At 47.1% G+C, this 22,660-nt stretch overlaps 1 protein-coding gene across 4 annotated transcripts in view; it reads right to left on the reverse strand.

Annotated features, from left to right (window-relative positions):
• Positions 1-209: 209 nt before the first annotated feature.
• AUTS2 (activator of transcription and developmental regulator AUTS2) overlaps positions 210-22,660 on the reverse strand; it is a 1,314,883-nt gene continuing 1,292,432 nt past the window's right edge. For all 4 annotated transcript variants that reach the window (XM_049903251.1, XM_049903250.1, XM_049903253.1 and 1 more), the window contains 8 exons: positions 20,747-20,818; positions 19,203-19,232; positions 17,402-17,473; positions 12,116-12,257; positions 8,477-8,554; positions 7,492-7,575; positions 5,862-6,084; positions 210-3,325 (listed from right to left, as the gene is read on the reverse strand). In XM_049903251.1, coding sequence (XP_049759208.1) covers positions 2,077-3,325; positions 5,862-6,084; positions 7,492-7,575; positions 8,477-8,554; positions 12,116-12,257; positions 17,402-17,473; positions 19,203-19,232; positions 20,747-20,818 — 1,950 coding nt within the window. In that variant the 3' untranslated portion in view covers positions 210-2,076. The remainder of the gene's footprint in view (positions 3,326-5,861; positions 6,085-7,491; positions 7,576-8,476; positions 8,555-12,115; positions 12,258-17,401; positions 17,474-19,202; positions 19,233-20,746; positions 20,819-22,660) is intronic.

Consider the following 22,660-nt stretch of genomic DNA (forward strand, 5'->3'; position numbering starts at 1 on the left):
GAGAAAACCTTCCCCTGGGGCCAGCCAACACCCTGAATTTGGATTTGTAACCTACTAGACTGTGAGAGAATAAATTTTTCTTTGTTAAAGCCATCCACGTGTGGTATTTCTGTTATGCAGCACTAAATGACCAAGACAGCCAGGGTCACAGGTACGGCTTCTTCCCCAAGGGAATGATGGCCACCTCACACACAGAAGCAGCTGGAAGCTCAGTTCACATTTTTTAATAACATGGCACAGTTTACATTACACAAGAAGTCTCCGCCGATGAGGACATGCTGAAGACTCAGTCGCTGCACTTTTCTGTTCACATAGGATCTAGAAAGGACTTTATTACATACAGGATAAACAGCAAAAAGGTCTGTATAGAACAATCTCTTTACAATACTGAAAGCTACCACTACAGTTCCAGTGTACATATTCCTTGGATTTTTTTTTTTTTTTTTAGTTGTTGCTTAAAAAAAAAAAAGAAAAAACACTGCACAACATTTGGAGTTCACAAAATCTGAAGCTCACAACTAAACCTTCAGTTTACTACTAAAATAGATCTCTCTGCTTATTAGAAACAATGGTCTGTAGTTAACTTTTTTTTTTGCAAAAACAGGATTAACAACGTCAGATAGCACTTGAATATACTAGAAGACCAAATGGAACTAATTTTCTTTCATACATATATTTTACAGTCCAGTAGACAAGATATATTGTATTTCTCTGCTAGTAAAGTCATATTCTCTCCAAATATGTAGACAAGAGGCTTAATGTGTTATAAAAGTATCATGAAGAGACTTCGAGATCGATGCAAACTTAAAAAAACACACGCACACACTAGACCTTTCTTCCTCCCTCTGTAACTCTCGACTGCTACGCCAAGTTTGACCTGTTCCGGCTAACCCCAGAGGTCATTACCAACTGGAATACAAGGAGTCACAGCAGGAGATCTGTACCTCAAACTCATCAGTTATTGAATACAGTGAAAACATATCCATCATCTGAGAAAACTTGAAGCTTTCTTTCAGGATCTGTTTGGGTGTAACTGACTCTCTTTATAAAACAAGGAAGTGTGTACAGATATGAGATAGGACACACTGAAAAGGCATGGTTCCCACATGAGGTGTGTATGACATCCCCTGACCGATGGGGACCGGGTGACAGGGACCGGGTTCTGGCGACGTGCCTGTGCCTGACGGATGCCACCACCCGGCCCCTGATTTTGGCATCTGACAAACCCCATCCTCCCTGGCCTGACTGCTCAGTTGCCTTTCCGGGGCGCACCTGCCCCCGCCCCCAACGCCCATGGCCAGCAACTTCAGGTGCAAAGTTCCAGCCTGGGGCCCAATCTGCAAAATCAGTTGTTTCTCCATTTGAAAAAACAAGCAAAGAAAACAGAGTCGTTATCACGTAAGCGTTTGTTCAGGGAAAATATGACCTTAAGTATGCTGTAAATGGACTGGAAAAGGCTCCTTTGAGTTAGGCGGGCTTTGGTGAAAAGCCCTGACATTCATTGCATAGTTGAAGGGTTTAGCTGTCTATAACAACACACGGGAACGCAGTCGGGCCGACCGTGTTCACTGATAGTGAGTTTGCAAATAGCACATTTTAAGAAGTATTAACGTATTATGTTACTTTTTAACTATTTACATTTGTACAAAGTAAAGCTTTCATCTTACCCTTTTGCATATATGAACCGTTAGCTCATGAAGCGGTCTTTTTTTTACAGAACTATGTACAGGCCTTCCCTTCTCATCTGAAACAGCTTTGCAGGTGGATTGTGTGGAAACCCCCCCCGCCCAAATCATCATCAAATTGCTGTGTGTGGTGGTCTTCACTGTTTTGGTTCAAATAAAAGTTTTATATGAGAAAAAAAGAAGTGTAGGAGACGTAAGAACAGATGACTTGGCTAAAAGATCTGAAAAATTTCCACATAGAATATACAAAAACATTTCAAAATCTGCACTGGAGTCTATACACTTTGTACAAGGGGAAGGGCTGGGGCTGCTCCCTCAGTCTGTCAGCTCGCTAGGTTTACAGTCCGGTGTCACCGAGCGGGGGGCTCCTCTTCCTCTCCCGCGCCCCCCCTCACCGAGCCTCGATGTCCTTCAGGGTGTGGGACGGCGGCCTCTCCCTCATCTCTGCGGACAGAGGGGTAGTCCTTCGGGGGGAGACGGGGCGGCCCCCCAGCGTGGAGATGAGCGGGGGCGGGGCACTCAGCGCGGCCGTCGGGGGCGTCTTGTTGAGCAGCCCGTTCTGGTGGCCCGTGGTGGGGCTGATCCGGGGGTAGTGCATGCTGGGGAGCCCCGGGGTGATGAGGCCGGGGTGGGGCAGGTGTCCGTCGAGGGAGGCGGGGTGGACCGAGTGGAGCCGGGGGTGCTCGTAGTCCTCCCGGAGCACGTGCAGGCGCTCGCGCTCGTCCAGGTGGGCCCCCCGCTCGTGCTCGCGCCGCGGGTCCACGGACAGGGGGTGGTGGTGGTGGTGGTGGTGGTGGTTGTAGTCGTGAGGCTCCCGGTCCCGGAAGGAGCGGTCGGCTTCGTACAGCCGGGGAGTCGAGAGACGGTGGAGGGGGTCGCTCCTCAGCAGGAAGTCCCTGCCCAGAGGGTCTCTCCGGTGGATGTCCAGTTCTCGGTAGGGGTCCCTCAGGGGGTCCCGGATGGGGTCCCAGTGGAAAGAAGGGTACGGGAAGCGCTCCCCGCCCGGGATGGGGCTGATGCCCATGAAGGGTGTCATCATGCGAGTCCTGTCCAGGGTGCCGAGGTTGTTCATGGGGTGAATGCCCGCCACCCCCACCGTCATGGGCATGGAGGCCAAGGGCCCCGGGTGCACGCTGGACGAGGAGCTGGGAGGTGGCGGCTCGGAGGCCCGGTGGGCCTGTGGGGCCTCGGGGGGCAGGTCGTGGTCCTCCTTGCGCTCCTCCTTTACCTTGACCTCCGAGCTCTTCTTGGGGTGCTCGTAGGCCGGCTCGCTCTTGCGCTGGTCAGCCTCACGGCTCGAGGTACTGTTGGGCCTGGCGCCCTCCACAGCGGGGGCCCGCACGTACGGGGACGGCCCACGGGCCAGCTGCTTGGCCTCGTCGCCCCCGGCGCGCCCCTCCTGGCCGTGCCCGTCCTTCTCGGGCAGGTGGCCCTCCTTCGCCTTGTGCTCATCGGTGGCCGGGTCCTTGCGGGACTCTGCGTGGTCTCGCTCCCTCTCTTTGGGTTTGTCTTTCTCGCGAGCCTCAGTATTCAAATGCCCCCTGATCTGTTCCGTGGAGCTGCGGCTGTGTCCCAGGGTGTTCACCGGGAGGACAGGTGCTGGTGACGGATGACTGGAGTGTCTTTTCTCAACACTTTCCCTGAGGGAGAGAGGGAGACAAGGGAGCAGGTGAAATGGCTTGTCGGCCTGCAGGGGGTGCCAATGAGATGGTGGTGTGAAGAGGGTGGGTTCTGGCCCAGCCAGCACCGCTGCCACCAAGGCCTCGGATGTGCCCATGAGGGCAAAACCAGCCACCCTGGTCTGACTCACCTAGATGCCAGGGCCCGCTTCGGGGTGAAGCCCTAGGAATGGGGGAGAGGGAGAGCCTGAGGGGAAACAGTTCCCTGTGTTTAAGGGTCCTGTGCCTCAATCACAACCAGAGGAAGATTTCAGAATGCCAACCCGCAAACAGAGCAACGTTGGCCAAAAGTCACCACGACAACACGGCCCATCTGGCTGAGTTCTCAGGACCACTCAGTGCTAAGAATGATGTTTTAAGAGCCCAAGTGCAAACATGACTTTCCGTCCAACTCTGGCAATTCAGAGTCAGCAAGAGGAGTTTCACGTTAACTATCTCAAGAGCTTCCTGGTGCTGACATTGGTGACAGAGAAAAGAACGTGGACACAGAGCAGCATCCATGATGCGGTACGTGGGGGAGGTCTGAGAGGAAATCACCGTCTCGGGACTGTCAGGTTGCAAAAGACACTCCTGCATGAAGATAAAGATAAGAAAGCCCAAATCTGATGAGACACGGGAGGAAAGCCAGTAGGAAACGTGAGCCCATAAACAAAAAATCATGGGGGAAAGAACAAGAACAATTTCCAAGGGCATCCCTGAACGAAGACGTGAAACCAGACTGAGAGGCCTGTCTTGGGTTGGGGCTTTAAGACCTCCCGGCCAAAAATGCAACGTAATAGAAGGAAAAGGAAATTAAGATGAAACTTGGAGAGTCTGGATGAAGAACCAGGCGAGCTTCCAGACAGCCCTGTGACCGACTTTGTAGAGGTGACAAGAAGCCAACGTCACCCTGGCTCACTACAGCCAAGACCAGAGGATAAGGAGAGCTGGCACTGGGAGAATTAAGGAAGATTCCCTAAAAACTGTGTTTCCACCAACACAGAAAAGGCCGAGATGAAACCCTAACTGTGTAAAAGAGAAGAAACGAAGAAGAATGCATTTTATTTTCAGTTCCTGATTTCAGCTTCGTAAAGAAAAGTGTGAAAAGTTTTGCTGCACATGGTTTGCTCTCCAGTGATGGCTGGTCGACTGAGGGCTCAGGGGGCTAGTGTCTGTCCAACATCAGGTATACCTGACTTCAGCAGGTGACAGCTCAGGACTGAATGTTCTGAGTGGTCTTCCCATCGGTTAAGAGATTTGTCACGGTGCCTTGACGGAAAAGTTGTCCTTTTCTAAGAAAGGAATCAGTTAACATGAAGGCCTATGATGAATAGCTAGAAACCTGCCACATTCAGAGCCTGCAAATCTGAATTCCTTTAAATTACTAGGAGGGGGACACACACAGACACAGACACAGACACACACACACACTATACACAGTGAAGAAAAAGTAAGGAAAATGTGCATCAAATTCCAGCCTTAAGTACTGAAAGGAGATTGTAATGAGTGTTTTCTGTTAAGTATATCTTGTGTACTCCCTGGGGTCCCTTGGTGGTGCCAACGGTTAATGTGCTTGGGTCGGAGGTTCAAGTCCACCCAGAGGCGTCTTAAAGAAAGGCCTGGTGATCTACTTCTGAAAAACCAACACTTGAAAACCCTGTGGAGCACAGCCCTACTCCTGAGATGCTCAGATGGGGTTGCTGTGAGTTGGCATCAACTCCACGGCAGCTGCTTTTTCGTGTACTCTTTGCTTGTCCACTTGTTTCAAAAAATCAACAAAAAAAATACCAACAATACCCAACAACATACTTTGTCAAGAATGCTTATGACATTCTTTAGAAAAAACACTCTCAGACATCTTCCTCTTTAAGGCTACTTCTTTTCACGCATGGGTTACCAAGTACAGAGATAAAAATGGTTAGTAAAATTATCCACTGGCAAAAACGAAGAAAACAAAAAACCCTGCTTGTTGACATTTCTCTGTATCTAGATTAGTAAAATTATATTAGTCATCTGTGAGCCCCAGGATGTGAGTTTGAACAAAATTTGAGGAAAAATATGATGAGGCAATGCAAACATGACTTTCTAGAAGAAAACAAAAAGAAAGCGAAAGAGAAACCTATGGATGAGTTAATGAACTACACAGACTTGAAAGCAAATATGGTATTGATTCATGCTGTGTGTGTTTGGTCCAAGGTTCCAAAACTCACTGTCTTTCAGAGAAAGATTTCTATCTGGACACACTAGTGCTCAGGAACTGTGGACTTCTGCACATAGAACTACTTCTAAGTCAGGAATATTCCACTGTCCTACCTACGCTCACGTTCTATGGTCACCATGCACTACGGGGCCTGCTGTCTGCTGGAGGACTGCGGGCCTGCTGCCTCGCTGTGTGTAGGCACTGCGGCTCCACGTCGTGGAAGCACAAGGCTGGGCAGGGAGGGTGGACAGCTGGGTACGCTGGTGCGTGGCAGAGTGGGCTCCCCCATTGGGACTCGAGAGCAGTTGCTTTCCGTACCTTTCTTTGTCATCTTTACTAACGGAGGAGTCTCGTTTATCTACATCTCTATCTCTGTCATGAGCTGCAGCGGGCGCGCTGCGCTCCGGCTCCCCTGGCTTCAGCCAGGGCGGAGGGGTCGGGAACGACGGAGGCGTTCGGTGCAGCCGGTTCCAGGGCTCGTGAGGGCTGCTAAAGCTCTGCACACTGGGGCCATCCTTGTGGCCGAACACTGAGTTGGGTGCTGAAATGGTGAAGTGGAGAACAAAAAGGTTTCAGAGAAATTATAGAACCTGCCGTAATGAAGGTACTTACCCAAAAACTTTTAACAGCATTCAGAGTTAAAATGAATACATATTATTGGGAGCTGGAAAAGGAAAGGAGATTAACAAATTCATTAGAGGAACTCTTGTCCTAGCCTGAAGAGGCAGCTCACAGCTTATTTTTATTTTTTAACCCAAGACAAAGGGGGAAGTAGGGGAATTAAAAAGGAAGGGGACAAACAGGTGCCAAGATGGCCTCATCAGATATACCGGTGCAGCATGCAGAGGGTGGACTCTGAAGGTGTGACTAGAGTGGAATTCAAGGTACCCTCTACCTCCCATAGCCCCGTTAATATGACTGCCACTCTTCCCAAAACTTTAGCAACCTAAAACAAATGTTATCAGAGACCAGGCAGGCCCATGACCCAAACAGGTGCGTATGTTCTCCACACTCTGTTTTCAATAAAGACCAAATTGTGATGGGACCCTTGGAGCTGCAGTTTAGGTCCCCTGTACAAGGACAGAAGGAGCCCTAGTAGTGCCGCGGTTAAAGTCGTCAGCTGCCAACTGGAAGGCCGACAGTTGAGCCCACCAGCTGCTCTGCTGGAGAGAGATGTGGCCGTCTGTTCCCGTAAAGATTTACAGCCTGGGAAACCCTATGGGGCAGTTCTACTCTGTCTTATAGGGTTGCTATGAGTTGGAATTGACTCGAAGCAATGGGTTTGATGTTTTTTTTTTGTACCTGGAAAATATTATCTTTATTATGAAAGAAAGCAAGTTGAACATCTCAGGGACCAAAACAGAAGGCTTTGAATATTCAGGGACTTAAACACCACGCAGGTGTTGCAACTCTGTCCCTATTCCAGACACATTCTTTAATAGCAGAAAACTACACTGCCCTAGATTATAAAGAAAGTTTTTTTTTTCTCCTCAGTACACAATTAAATTATGCAATGTTGCCAGCTCTTGGCTATCCTGAGCCTGACAGTCCCCCCCGCTGGAATTCCTCACTGAGCTTTTTCAATCCCACTAATGCCAAAGGCAAGATAAAACTTAAAAATTGTCTTCACTTCTAAAAGTCTTGCATAGTAGGGATGGACGACAGATGGAACTATGAACTTTTAAATGAACCTTCTGGGGTTCTGTCAACCACATACCACCCCTGGCCCTTGGTTACATACATTAGCAGTGGGCGCTATGCTTCCAAGGAGGGTTTTGTTGTAAATGCATGCTTATACCCAACTCTACTGTTTAGGTCCCCTTTTGTAATGATATCACCTAAATGCACTTCCCTAGAGTATAGTTTTATCTAGAAAGGTCTTGAGCCACATACAGATCAGAGGAGGTAAACAGTCCAAGGTAGAGTTTAAAAAGTTAGAGGCACTCACTAACTGAAGGGTTTCCAAGTCCCCCGAAGGCATTGCCACCAACTGCTGCCAGGCCTGTGAACGTGGACGGCCGATTAAAAGGCTCTGTAAACCGGATCAGGAAGAAGGAAATGGTTACTGGACTCTGCTGAGTGAGGATGCTAAGGGTTTCCTGGGAGCCGGAAAATGTGTGCTCCTTCCCGCCTACCTAGGTCTGTCCCACCGCTCCTACCAGGCTGTGTAAAAGGCTTTCACCACACTTGGATGTAGGCATTTTTGGTAATAAAAACACGTATGAGGGCCATTTTTCCAGAACCGTGTGTGCCCTTCTGCCCTGTAGGGAACACTACTTGCGCCATAATGTTCTAAGTTTTCTGTCTTTCCAGTTGTCCCTCTCCAGTGTGTCTTGCGGCGTCTAATGGAGTAGCAGACCACATCTTAAAACAGCCTTCTGAGTGATGAAATTCTAAAGGCACACATCTGATCTATCCTGTCGTTACGCACACCATTGCCTGTATCTGCGTGGACACTTGCAGAAAATATCAAATACACAAACAGAGGCAGGAAGAACATGCGCCTTCACCAGGAAGAGATACGTTAACAGGGTAGTGAAATGCAAAGTCATAAAACAAATGGGTAATGTCTCTTCAAAGCATCATCTTATCTTTCTTTCTACCTCCTGCAGGCGACCCTCAAGACGGGGCAAGGATTCACCATCTCTCTCTGATAGCCAAGGAGCAGGTGGTTGTAAACCTGGATTTCCTGAGGTACGGAGGCAGGGCTGTGACCTGCTGCACCATGAGTTACTTCAGACAGAACCCTTCCTGAGAACACGTCCATCATGAGATGGACGGCATGCCTCCGAACTTCTGAGAGCACCAGCTTCTCCTAGGGAGTGAGGTATCCAGGACTGTTGCCAGCTCGCTAGGAGGAGCAGCAGGAGCCCGGTCAGCAAAGGTTTGCTAAACCATGCGTGTCAGTTTCCCATCATCGACAAGTGACTCACCTAGGTGTGCAGCGGGGTTAAGAAAGTTGCTGTGATGAGGAGGTGGCCCAAAAGGGGTCCCGGTTGGGTGTGCAGCACCTGTTAAGTCAAACAAAACAAAATCAGACTTCATAGAAAGCCACCTTCTGCTGTGCAGCTGGCTCCTAGTTGCTTAGGCCCTGGTGAGAGGCTCTGTTAACGTCAGAACAGGGCTGAAGTCCACCCAGGCTGACAGACAGCACACAGGTGTTCGAATATTCTCGTTAGGAAGCAGACAACAAGCCACCTCCTTTTCCCTTTGCAACTGGAGTGGCCACCACCAAAGAGAGCTTTCATCTTTTTTTAAGATGACGGCACATGGTATTAGGAACATTGAGATAATTTCGGTAGAGAGGGGAAGTTTCTATAACCAAGAAAGTTTGGGGAAACAGGTGTCTAGCAAGGCTGTTTCCTGAAGGATTTCCTGGAGCCATTAATATGCTCACAGGCCCACTCAGTCCCTGAGAGGGGAACACGTGACCAGGAAATACTTTCTTCATAGAGCGTCTCAGGGGACAAATCTTTCACTCTGAGAAACACTATTCCGGAGAGTCTACATGTTCTTGTCCTTGGCTCGGGAGCAGCTGTCAGGAAGCTGTGTACCTGACTGAGCTGCTCTGGCCTCTTGCGGAACCCCTTTCCTGAAGAATGTGCTAGTTGTCATGGATCCACGGTGAAGGATGACACAGCCCCACGAAATGCATCCTGGCGAGTTACTAAAGGTCGTGGGAGGGGTCGTCCTCCCATTTCTCTCCATGTTCATCCAGTGCCAAGAAAAGCTAGTTTCTTCCAATTTTTTTGGACCAAAAACCTTGTGACTATAGTCTCTCTTTGCCTGCCACGGAACTCGGATGCAACATCGTGATCTCCTTCCCTTCGGTTTCCCTTTACCTACAGTTCCTCCTCTACTTTCCTCTCAGGGAGACAGGCTTTGCTCTGGACAAGAGATTTGCCAAGGTCATCTGAAGAAAGCTCTTTAGTTTATTCTGGACATTAGCACCCAACAGTAAGAGGAAAGTGGCTGAATTTAACAAGTATGCGCAAATTACTATACCAGTCAAAAGTTTCACCAAATACCCATTTGGGGCCAAATCCCATATTATTTACACTAAAAGAGATTAGCTTCCAGAATGGAAGTATAAAACAGGGCCTGGATTATTGAGTTTACTAATAACGGTTCCACAGTCCTTTGCATTTTGTCTGAGTTTCTACAAGCAAATGTAAATTCCCTCAGGGCAACAGATAAAATGCAGGAGGGATGTCCTCTCTACATCCTATTAAAACTCCATTTATGTTTGGGACCTCTCTTCCTGAGATGGCAGTGGCCCTGTGTGCCTGGGTGTGCACAAGAAGCCACCTAGCACAGAGCATCCTTGCACAGTGTCACCTGGTGCTCTCAGGGTACCAAGACTGAGGGTGACTGTCACAGTCATGGTGTCTCAGAACTGAGCGGTGCTCTTACTTTGCCTAGATGGTGACTTATCCTCACATGAGAAGTGAAAAAATGACATCCCATCGCCACAAAGCAAACTGAGCCCAGTGTATTCATTAGTCACTAGCTGTGTTGCCAGCTAAATAAAATTTTGGCCACATACTGTCAGCGTATTAGAAGCTAATTAATGCTTCAATGAAGACCAGAGCTTTGAGAAGCCCAAAGCCCCCAAGGGTGCCCTGCAGTTCCAGAACTACTGAAGTAAAAGAAGACAATTCATCTGCTTGGCTAAAACGGAAGCCAGGGAGAAATCTCTCTATTTCTCTCCAAAAATTGCTCTTACTGTAGCCCTGTCTCAGAGCCTGGGTGCCATGGCAACAGAGCCTTCAAATACGTCCCCAGACAGACTGATGGAGAAAACCTGAGACCTTAGCAAATTCTGTCCATTCCCAAGGGTGACTAACTTGCTCTCACGACAAGCCTGTTGTAACGATTATTTGTGGGTATTTCTTCTTTCTTCCTCACGGAAGAGCCTGGGTCCACCAGAAATGGGTCTTGGACACAAGCCTGGGGAGGCGGCAGGCAGGGTGGATGTGAACCTTGTCCCTTGGGATGAGAACAGGAAGCCCCTTTGAATGTTTATGTCCAGAAAACAAATTCTACTGAATACACTGAGTACGAAGTTATGAACCTCGTTACTTGAGAGACGAGAATGAGCTCGGTGCCACTGTTTACAAGCACTGATGGAGTGGAGTGCTGTGCCAGGGACTGTGCACTAAAAATAGCTCCCTGGCACCAACAGGCTCGTTCTCTTCTAACAAATACTCCTGTTGTGGTTGCTGGGATGCTGTCCAGGCGATTCTGACTCCTAGCGACCCCCTGTGACTGAGCAGAACTGCCCTACAGTTTCCTGGGCCATGGCGTTTTCAATTTCCTCATATGCATGGGAAAGCTGGACAATGAACAAGGTAGACTGAAGAAGAACTGATGCCTCTGAATACTGAATATACCACGGACTGTCAGAAGAATGAACAAATCTGTCTTGGAAGAAGTGCAGCCAGAATGCTCCTTAGAAACAATGATGGCGAGACTTCATCATATGTACTTTGGATATGTTATCAGGAGGGACCAGTCCCTGGAGAAGGACATCATGCTTATAAAGTAGAGGGTCAGTGAAAAAGAGGAAGACCCTCAATGAGATGGACTGACACGATGGCTGCAGCAATGGGTTCAAACATAGCAACAACTGTGAGGATGCCGCTGGACCAGGCAGTGTATTGTTCTGTTGTACCTAGGGTCGCTGAGTTACAGCCGACTCGACGGCACCTAACAACAACAGTCTTTACAGGAGCAGACCGCCAGGTCTTTTTGTGGAGCTGCTAGGAGGGTTCGAACTGCCAAACTTTTGCTTAGCAGCCGAGTGCTTAACCACTGTGCAACGAGGGCTCCATACTCCTTAGAGCCACTGTCTTTTGTTTGAACTCACCTGGAGCAGAAATGGGCGCTGTCATCTGAGGCAGAGTCTTGATCCTCCCACCCACTCCCAAAAGACACACCCAAGAGACCCAGGGAGCAGGCCATGTGCAGAGGTTAAAAATTACTAACCTAGGAGCAGGCCTCTCAAGTGGCTTTACGCTCTGTCCCTCCATCATCACAGCCAACCAGGCGATCACGTTACTTCTGTAGCACCTAGCTGACTCACCCTCGCCACAGAGAACACGCCCCTGGCAACTCTCTTCACTGCACTGCTTCATCCTCACACTCTCGAAACACAGCATGATGGGGCCTCCTCGCGCAATATGACTTCGTGCTCTGCAGGCACCAAGAGCGAGGGCAGCCGTAGCCCTATACAACTCCCGCCACAGCTTCCCTCTGAGCTGCTGTGACAAGGTTCCCAATCTTTGCCACTAGCATTTGACATGCTTGTGATTATACTAGTTTAATATGGAAGAAATAATGAGCCGAAGCGACGAGTCCCGGGAAGGGAAAGATGATCTTTTTTTCCTGCTTTAATGAGAGAGGCCATGTCAGTGAAGAAAGGTCCATTTCCCTAAATGGGCTGGGATGCTGCCTCATGAGCGGCCCTGAATGGTATCCTTTTAGGTAGTGACTGAGTGGAGGCATGGAGCACAAACATCATTTATTCAGCCACCAGAGAGCCAAAGGGCTCAGCCCTCCCCTGCACTCACCAGCGGCAGAGAACAAAGTTGAGGGCCGTGCCAGGTCATGGGGGTGGTGGATGGCTCCGAAGAGACTGGGGCCTGGAGGGCGGCTCAGGAACTCAGGCTTCAGTCCAAAGTCCAGCTTGTGCGGGTCTGACTGCATCTGTTTCTAGAATAGCAAGGGGAACAATCGAGGTGAAATCCCATGAGGAACAGCAGGGAAAAAGAGCCTGAGCCTGGCTGAGGAAGCTCTGCGAACAGAGCATTGGGCTAAAGGCCCAGTCAAGCTCAGGTTTAAGAACGCCATGAGGATGCCCAGCTTAAGGGCTGCTTGACCCTCAGAGGACAGAAAAGCAGGCCGACCTACGAGGGGTCAGCAGTGCCTACAATGGACTGGGCAGCCCTGTTTCCCACAACAGAAATGCCAAGGGGCAAAATTCCTTTGTCATCTTTGAGGTTATATGATTTGAGCAATAAAACCAGATCCGATTTATTCAGACCGCCACCACTCCTGAGGTAGTTTATTATTCGCTGCAAAGGCCCATTTTAGCAAGTTTTAAAACCGGAGTATTTTAAAGCTGATTTTATTAGGAATTTTGCATGAATAATTTGTTGTAAAATTAATTGTTTAATGACTCTTTGCCACGCTTTAATAGATCACACTACATTAGTAACTGGATGTTATGAAGAAATATTTGCGTGCCTACAAGCTCATTTTCAAATGATCGTTGTTACATATTAAAAAAAGAAGAAAACCCACAAAGTAGGGGTATTAATTTAACTAATGGGATCTTTTCTTTTCCTTGCTTTTGTAGGTGCCGTCAAGTAGATTCCGACTCCTAGCAGCCCCGTGTGTCAGAGTAGAACCGTCCCACAGGGTGTTCTTGGCTGTAGGCAAGAAAATTTATGGAATCAGATCACCAGGTCGTTCTCCCATGGAGTCGCTGGGTGGGCTTGAACCATCAGCCTTTCAGTTAGCAGCTGGGTGCTTAACCACTGCACCACCAAGGCTCCTTCACTTTCCTCTAAGACTGTGGAAACTGGCTCATAATCTTCCTTCCTACCCCTTCCCCTGTCATCCTTGAGGCTGACGGTCCCCTCAACAGCATGGTTTCAAAGCTGCCCTATCTTCTGGGTTTTTAACCATCTTCTCTTTGAACCAGTTTCAGCAGCCCAGACAGCCACTGCCAGCCTTGGACTCGATGCACCTTGGAGACTGGAAGCTCTGAGTTCCCTTCTTTCGCTCCTTCAATGCCCTTAGCCTCCTTCTGACTCTCTCTTCCAATCCTCAGTCTCATCTGACGTTCTCGGTCCACTCGACCCCCTTTCGTGCCCCACCTCCAACTCCCTCATTTCCTCCTGTAAAGTCTTGCCACATTCCAGAATAGAGAAGTTGGCAAGGTGGCATCTGAGATAGCGTGGCAGGAGAGTCAAAGAGACAGAGGAAGTCTGCTTTTCCCTTATTGGTGAAGGCCAAGGTCACGCTCATCCATCACGCCCATTTAATATAGAACCTACGCAAGCACTCAAAGGAGTCCCCGGATGGTGCAAACAGTTAAGCACTTGGCTGCTAACTGAAAAGTTGGAGGTTCAAGTCTACTCGGAGGTGTCTTGGAAGAAAGGCCTGGGGATCTACTTCCAAAAAGCAGCCCCTGAAACCCTGTGCAGCACAGTTCTACTCTGACACACATGGGGTGTCCTGACTCGGAATCCACTCAGTGGCAACGGGTTTGTCTTTTCTGAGTCCCTCGAGCTGGCAGCAGTGCCCCTTGGAAGCACTCAACACTTTCATCAGTTCTGATGCATGCCCTGACCCCACCTATTAAACTCTGAGCACCTGATGACACAGAGATGACTGCCACCTCTGTCCCCCCTGAGCCTGGCACAGTCACCTGCAGGTGGTGGCCCTCTCAATGTTTGGCAACTAAAACCTATTTTTGCTGAGTCGATTCCGATTCATAGCGACCCTAAAGGACAGAGTAGAACTGCCACACAGGGTTTCCAAGGAGCGCCTGGTAGATTCTAACTGCTCTGCTCACCTTTTGGTTTAGCAGCCTTAGCCCTTAACCATTACGCCACCAGGGGTTTCCTTGGCGACTAAAACAATGAGTAAATGAATGTTAAAGAGAAAAGGAACAATGTAATTTCTGTTCACATCTATAGGGAATACAATAGGGAAAGTACCCCTCTGAAGTAACAGCCGAGCCCAATGCAAAGCTTCTAATTCACTGTAAATCTATAAAACTCTTTTGAGTACCTCCTTTCATTTGGTTGCCAAATTATTTAGCGCTAATACTGCATGGTACACAGCACAGTTCCATTAACCACAACTTAGGTCCACAGAGCAAAATGGAGCCTGGGGATTACAGTCTGCTGAAACCAGAGGATGAGCAGAGTTAGTTCACGTTCAAGGGGTCTTTCTAATTGAATTGGGATAATGAAAGTTTCAGTCACCGGGGGCACGTTTATGGAAAGGAGTTGCTAAAGTGTGCGCATACAACATCCCTCATCGCTTTTGGGCAAAGGAGTTACTAGGAGGACGTGTTTTCCCTACAGCTCTGCTAAGGCCATCAGCCAGAACACAAAGTGGATTGAACTAAGCATCCAAATCTAGTTAGCTCTTCAAGGCACACCCATTTTCTAACTAAGCTAGACCATAAGGTTTCTAATTAAACCTTGCCTACCAATAAAGGAAAAGTGAGCAAAGCTCACCGACGGGAGGTTATGAGAAAGAGCAGGTGCTTGCAGACTACAGCAAAATATCTTCAAGGCCTCGTTTATTCAGGTTTGCTCTTTAACTAGGTTTTTTTTTTTTTTCTTTTTTAAACACTTAGCCATTTTAAAAAACATTTATTTATTTATTTATTTATTGTGCTTTATGTTTACAAAATCAAGTCAGTCTCTCATACGGAAACTTATGCACACCTTGCTATGTATTCCTAGCTGCTCTCCCCCAATGAGACAGCACACTCTTCCTTCTCCACCCTGTATTCCCTGTGTCCGTTCAGCCAGGTCCTGTCCCCCTCTGCCTTCTCATCTCCCCTCCAGACAGGAGCTGCCCACATAGTCCCATGTGTCTACTTGAACCAAAAAGCAGACTCTTTACCAGTATCATTTTCTATCTTATGATCCAGTCCAATCCCTGTCTGAAGAGTTGGCTTCGGGAATGGTTCCTGTCTTGGGCTAACAAAGGGTCCAGGGACCATGACTCCAGGCTCCCTCCAGTCTCAGTCAGACCATGAAGCCTGGTCTTTTTATGAGAATTTGAGGTCTGCATCCCACTGTTCTCCCTCTCCGTCAGGGACTCTCTGTTGCATTCCTTCTCAGGGCAGAATCATGTAGCCATTTTTAACATTCCCCTTCCGTGCTGACTGGTTTTCTCCCTCTTTGCTTATTGGTTTCTTTTACTAGTCTCTTGATCTTGATCAAGTTCCCAAATGCTATTTAAACTAAAAGTTGTTCACGAAAAAATGGATTCCCTGAAGCTTAGTTACAGGCTGTAAATACCCAGACCATAAAATCTGGACTAGCTACTTTGTTTCCAGCCCAATCACCAATGGCACATCAGGTTACCTGCAGAAGTTCTTAATCTCTTCCCTATTGTATCAATAAAGGCCCTAGGGGTCAGTGTCATGGGATAATTCAGGACTGGCATAATACAGGTCATACAGTTTATGTTCTACATCCTAGTTTGGTGAGTAGTGTCTTAAACGCCTGAGAGGGGCCATCTAAGATAGAACTATTGACCCCTACTTGCCCGGTGAAGGAACTAGACTACAGGACTGTCTCCATGAACGGCTGTCTCTTCCACCTTGAGACCAGAACTAGATGGTGCCCAGCTACCACTACCAAATGTTCTGACCAGGGTCACGATAGATGGATACTGATAGAAAGGGAGAAAAACATGGGATGGAACTTTAAATCTGCAAGAATCCAGACTTACTGGACCTACTGAGACTGGAGGAATCCCCAAAACTACTGCCCTGAGATACTCTCTAAACCCTGAACAGAAACTATCTCCTGAGGTCACCTTTTAGATAAAGAGTAGGTTAGCTCAAATAGTAAAGAATGTCACCCTTGAGTACTGCGCTTTTTAAAAAAACTAACTACATGAAACCAAATTGACAACGGTTATCCTAAAGCATGGATGAGAAGGCTGGGGGCAGTGAGACTGTCAACTGAAATGGAACAACCAGAATGGGAACAACGAGTGTGCTGACACAACGTCGCTGAACGGTACGTGCGGAAATTGTTGAATGGGAACCTGTTCTGCTGTGTAGACTTTCGCAAAAAGAAGAAATAAATAAATAAATAAATAAATAAATAAATAAATAAATAAATAAATAAATAAATAAATAAATAAATAAATAAAGGCCCTAATAAAGCACGGAATGTACTTATCTATATGAAAACGTACATACTGAAAAGAAAGAAAAAAAACGCATCTGTAGACTGTTAGGGTAACCAACCAGTTCTGTCTGTATTCTAACCTGACACTGGTCACCAAGAGGACTAGTGGAAAACTACTACCGTCGAGTTGATTCTGACTCACAGCAACCCTCTAGGACAGAGGAGAACTGCCCCATAGGGTTTCCAAGCCTGTATCTTTACGAAAGCAGATTGCCACCTCTTTCTCCCACTGCTGACCCTTCGGTTAGCAGCTGAGCGCTTAACCACTGTGCCACCAGGGCTCCCTGACTAGTGGAAAGGTCACTGCAAATCAATGACCACTTCTCGAAGAGTCGTTTTTAACAGTCTACATCGCTAACGGCAGTTCAGTAGCACCACCATCTTCATAAAAAAAAAAAAAAAAAAACCTTTTTTTTTTTTTTAGAGGGCGTAAATTCCTCTATTATTGTTACAAAACCGTAAGTGAAAAGAATGTACCAATCTTATAAATGAAAATAAAACTCATTTACATAGCTCTTTCCAGATACTAAGTAGTCTCCATATTCTTATGCTTTCCTATTCTAATTCTTAGTTACTATAGTTAGATTTCTGAAACCTTTGTTTTAGAATTTAATCCATATTTAAGCACTTTGGATCAATAAGACGACAAAATCGTAAAGAAGAAGGAAAAATCACCAGAGATTAACTGGTGTGGTTTTCTTTTGTCATTTTGCTAGCGGCCTCCCTAGCTAACGGTAAGATTTCTGAGTAGCTTCTCCAAGAAGGACTGGGTCGTTCCTGCCTGTGGGTGCCTAGGGCACACACTCGAATGCCTCCTTAAGCAGTTTCTCAGTAAACAGACCACACACCCTCATGCTCCGGCCCCTGCCCCTGCCCCTCCCTGCCCCGGATGGCTGCACTGACCTTGACTTTCTGTTGGTGGTGGTAAATCTGCCAGGCAATGTGCACATGCATAGCACACCACTTCCCTGGTTTCTGGAATAAGAAAGCACAACATGGTCAGAAAGGAGACGTTTCCAAGAAAACCACCTTCAGTTCCCCCAAAAGCTTGCAGCAGATTTTGCCGCAGAGGCTTTTTCATGAAGCCACAAGGGTGCTTTGTACACTCCCAGCACCTTGCACCGGCAGTGCTCTGGTGCCCAGGCCTAAAGGAAGCCACAGGCAGCTCCAACTCTCGTTCTGTGAGCCTGGGATGCCAGCATCCGCTCAGAAAGCCATCCTTGACAAGGGCCTCCCCAGTTACCAAGGCCAAGATGGTAAAAGCCTGAACTCCACTTTGTGTCCCTCCTCGCTCTCTTTTCTGGGGCCAGCTGGCAGACCCAGTAGGGTAGAAAGCCTTACTGAACAAAGGCGGTACCATGCTAGAATGCAAATCAGCTGTTCCAAAGAGCTAATTAGGGAATGCCTGTGAATCAAATCAAAACAAGAGCCTACAGGACCTATTCCAACCTCCCCCTACACTGTGTGCATTTTTTTTTTTAACTCCCAAAGTGGCACAAAGAAATTCACCACATTTTTATGAAAGCCCAATTCCCACAACTGTTTCACTAACAGTCAACTACCCATTCATGCTGGTGTGCACTGTTTTTAAGTAAAAAAGGAAAAGAACACATTCCTTCCCACTCTTCAGGCCTCTGCAGACATAAGTTTCCCCGTTCTGGGAAGCGTATCAATCCGTCTCCCTCAAATGATTTCATGTCTTGCTTTGCACGCAGTGGGTAACTGTGTGTATTCTGTATGGGAGGCCAGGGACCATATCTCTCCACTTCATTTGTATTCCTGCTAAGTAACTGACCCATAGCTCAGTGTGCACTCAGTAACTACTGGGTGGATGAGAAGAAATACCGTCCCACCCCTACCTCGGCAAAGGACAGAAGCTTCTGGTTTCTATGTTAAAGGGATGTTTCTGAAATAGATACTTTAATCCAAGGCTGGGGTCAGTTCTCTTGTAATGAAATTATGAGTCTTTTGAAATCACAAATAATTGCTTGTGTCACCTAAGTGACCACACAGTCCCCCTTTCCCTTTGCAGAAATCAAACTCACTGACTATATGCACCAGATATGGGTTAAGTATAGCAAGAAATCTATACATTCATCTTCCATCCAGTCATCCGTCTACCATTCCCTCACCTCCACACACCCAGCTCACTCAGCATTCGTTCATTCATCCTGCCGTCATCTACTGGACACTCCAGATATTCAAACATCTTGCTGAAAGCATGCTTATGGTATCCCTTCTGTGCACCAGGGAAATAGGTCAAATGGCTGTGGCAAGCCCACGCTGCTTAATGCAGAATGAGGGAGCCACAAGCCAAAATGAACAGACCCAGGCATATATTTTCCAGGCACAAGGACTGTATAACTAAGTGAAATCCTAAATTCACCCGAGAGCTTCAATCTTTCCCCTTAGTTCCAATAAGTCAAACCCGTTACCAGAACTGCTGACAAGACAGTTTGACTCATTTGAAATTTGTTTTTCACCATTCTCCCCACACACCTCACCCCTACCCCACATGGCCTGGCTTCCTCCAACACTGGAAGCAATGCAACTGGGGTGTTCCTCAGTCCCACCACCAGGAAAGCTCAACCGCTCCACTCAGGCCACCACTTCTATGGCTTATTTCTGTGCAGTGGGTTTGTATTTTTAACCCACAGGGAGTCAAACAGAGGTTGCAAAACAGTTCTAGAAGAAGCGTTCTTACCCTTAACATAGGTCTGAAAGGATCTGTCAACTGTGAAAAGAAAATGACAACTCGGTTACACGCCTGTCACTCAAACAATTGCTCTAATTAACAAATTTGTAGTGCTTCATTAGGAGGGGAAATTAAAATGTTAGAATTTTACTTTTAAATGAAGCCCTTTTAGAGAATAATTAACCCATTTTCACACTATCAAAAGTGCCAAGCGGCCCCTCCCCCACGTCACAAGCCTGGGTACCTCCACACTGACAAGCCCCTGAACAAGTTCAATCAACAGCAGTCTGCCCTCCGGCTACAGATTCTCTCTCTTTACACATCAGAGGAGCTGCACCAGCTTCGGGAGCCCTTCCACACCTCACCAAATGGGTCTGAGGGGGAGCCGCTTTAGAGCAGAGGATTTTAAGGATGGACATTAATGGGTATCTGGGGAGAGGTGTCCTTTCAGATACAACATACAGTAGAACTAGGCTCTCTTTACCGATTCCCTTCATTTGATGACTATACATTACTAATAGGGATTAGACATTTTAAAGAAGTTCACTAGACATTGTGAAAATACTTACATAGTTGAGTCATTTAAAACTTCTACCTAACTCTGGGCATCAATGTCTGACTGCCCTTACCCAGAGAAAAAGACAATATTATAAAAGGTAATCATTTTTTTTTTCACATTTACTATAAAGATGAATGTAAATAACAAATCAATGAGACAAGATCATATCTTCTATCATACAGCTTCAAATTCTTGAAAGTAGGCAGAACTATACAGATTGTGGATAAATGATATAACCAAGACATACTGGATCTTTCGCCTAGTTCTAGAGCTCAAGTGGATCCCTGCCCATATTAAAACAGAGGACAGATACTGTATGATCTCACTTACAAGAAATAAGCAAATATACAGAAACCAGAGACTACTAGTGGTTGCCCGGGGTGGTGAGGAAGGGAAACGCGGAGGATTTGCTTTAGGGGGCAGCGAGTTTATGTCAGTGACGGAAGAATGATCTGGAAAAGGCCAGCAAGAATGCTTTCATGGCTGGAAGAGTGTCATCAGGGTCACTGAACTATACATGCAGAAATTGTTGAGTTGGCATGTGTTTTTCACTGTTTTAAAAATACAAAAAAAAAAAAAAAAAAAAAAACGGGGCCAGGATGGCTGTGTTGTAGAGTGACTTCTTAGACCCCAGGAAACCAGGGAAGGTATCCTGACTTCCAGAAAGAAAAGCCATTCGTGCTTTTCTGTTCCAAACATTTTACAGCTGGTTCTTTTGTGTAAAAGAAACTTAAGGAGATGTAGACGGAGAAGTAGATACTACACAAATTCACAGTGTCCAACTTCTGGGCTCAGGCCCTAAACCAGTCTGCCTTCGCTACTGCAAAGTCACGCCTGGTGTTGTGTGGCCAACGTAGACAAGAGAGACTTGGTCTCCTAGAAGGAACAGCGACCACGGCAGCTCCCTCAAATGGCTGACGGAGCGGGGTGCTGTCTCCCTGTGTTGACAACCCCACCCGGCGTTACCTGAGACCCAGTCTGACTGTGCACCTACCCTCGGGTCCTTCTGCAGCAGCGTGTGCGGGACAGTCCCGGGTCGAGCAGCAACGTCAATAGGGTTGGATGTCTACAAGCAAACAAGACCACAGCTTAGGACGCACGTAACATATGACACACAAGCAAGAGATTTCTTTTATTCTAAATTACAGAAGTCAAACTTGGATTTTTTGTTTCATTCTGAAATACAAGAGTTCACAGATTCATTTTCCTCAGTAACCACACGCTCTTTAGGACAGCCCACTGTCTAGCTTCTCAGGCCACAATGAGCTGAGTGTCGTCACTAGCAATATCGTCTAAAGACAGAGAGGCTGACCCTATTCAATTCCACGGAACCAAAAAGAGAAGGACCGAAAAGACCAGCAACATAGATAAGCACTGACCCTGAAACGCTCCTTCTTCGGAGTTAACTCACAGGGTTGCCTGGAATGTCTTTTTTTTTTTTTTGCTCTATCACCAAACATTCCAAGAAGTGCTTAAGTGAACACGATCATCATCTTCAGTGTCAGGTGCTTCTCATCAGAATGGCGAGCCGTACTCCACAGACATTAAGCTAACACTCTCCGTTTTAACTGGCAGGCAACAACAAGGAATTACCGAAGTAATTACTCATTAGCAGGGGTGGAAATGGGACAAGAGAACCTAATTTCGGGACCACGCAGACCGACTATTCAATGATTTCAGGCAATTCTGCTTCATACGGAGTAAGCTATTCCTGTTCCCACCACCGTCCTTACATATCACTAATAATATTAACCTGATCTATAGGCTTTCGTCCTTTGGGGCGGAGGGGGGAAGGAAAAGAAAGAAAAAAGCCCACTCCAGGCATGAACACAGTCAGTCCTTTCTAGTGGGAAAAGGATTCAGAAAATAACGCCAGCGATTTTATTTAATAAATGACAACCTCTACGCCAGGAAGTTAACGCCCATGGACATAGAGCCCAAGTTTAGGCGCTGAGCTTGCCTGCAAAGGGGGTGGGGGAGAGGAGAACTCAGCGAAGAAAAGCAATCACTGCGGCACAACCAACAATTAGGCTGGAGTTGTTAACAGCCTGATTTGCATACATATGAAGAACTCCACTAATGAACTGCAATCTACATATTCAATCAGGAAGACGGCCTAGAAAGGCCTATTCCAACACCAGGAGAGACACTTTCTGCCCAGATGTAGTTTTCTGTGTGATTGGATAATTGTGAGTGAGGGAAATAGTCTAATTTATTAAATGACCTACCAGCCCGTTTGGGGAGGCACTAGAGATTTGTTGCAACCTAGAGGGGACAGGCCAGAGTCTGAGGGAGTAATGAAGAGCAGATTGGGGGGAAGGAGTTTAAAAGTCATCATTTCATCCCAAGACAGGGGGTGGTACCGTGGCCAATGTAAAGCCCCATGTACATATAACCTTGCGTATAAGGTCAGGCCTAATGAAGGCAATTCCACGCAGGTAAAGGTCATTTCCAAGGCGTAGCCATCCCACTCCCAGTGTCTTTTGATTTCTTTTCCTGTTTCTAGTTGTAAGGCCGCTAGCGTGCCTTTGGAAATGCAGTATGTGTTCATCCTGGGAGATTTTGGCCCAAATCTAAGTGTTTTGCCTTAAAAATGACATGGGAAAATAAAATAAGAAAAAAAGAAAACCAGAATCACATGCAACGTGATTTCCTGCTTAAAAAATCTGAGAATAAAATAAGGATTTTGCTGCTGTTGTTAGCTGTCTGCCCCCTTGACTCATGGAGACTCGATCCACAAGGAGATGGAACTGCCGTAATTTATGGGGTTTTCACTGGCTGATTTTTAGGACCTAGATCGCCAGGCCTTTCTTCCTTGCTGTCTTAGTCTGGAAGCTCCCCTGAAACCGGTTCAGCATCTGAGCAACACATGTCTGTACTGACAGACAGGTGGTGGCTGTACATGAGG

The sequence above is a fragment of the Elephas maximus genome, chromosome 12, assembly GCF_024166365.1.
Source record: "Elephas maximus indicus isolate mEleMax1 chromosome 12, mEleMax1 primary haplotype, whole genome shotgun sequence".
NCBI lineage: Eukaryota > Metazoa > Chordata > Mammalia > Proboscidea > Elephantidae > Elephas > Elephas maximus.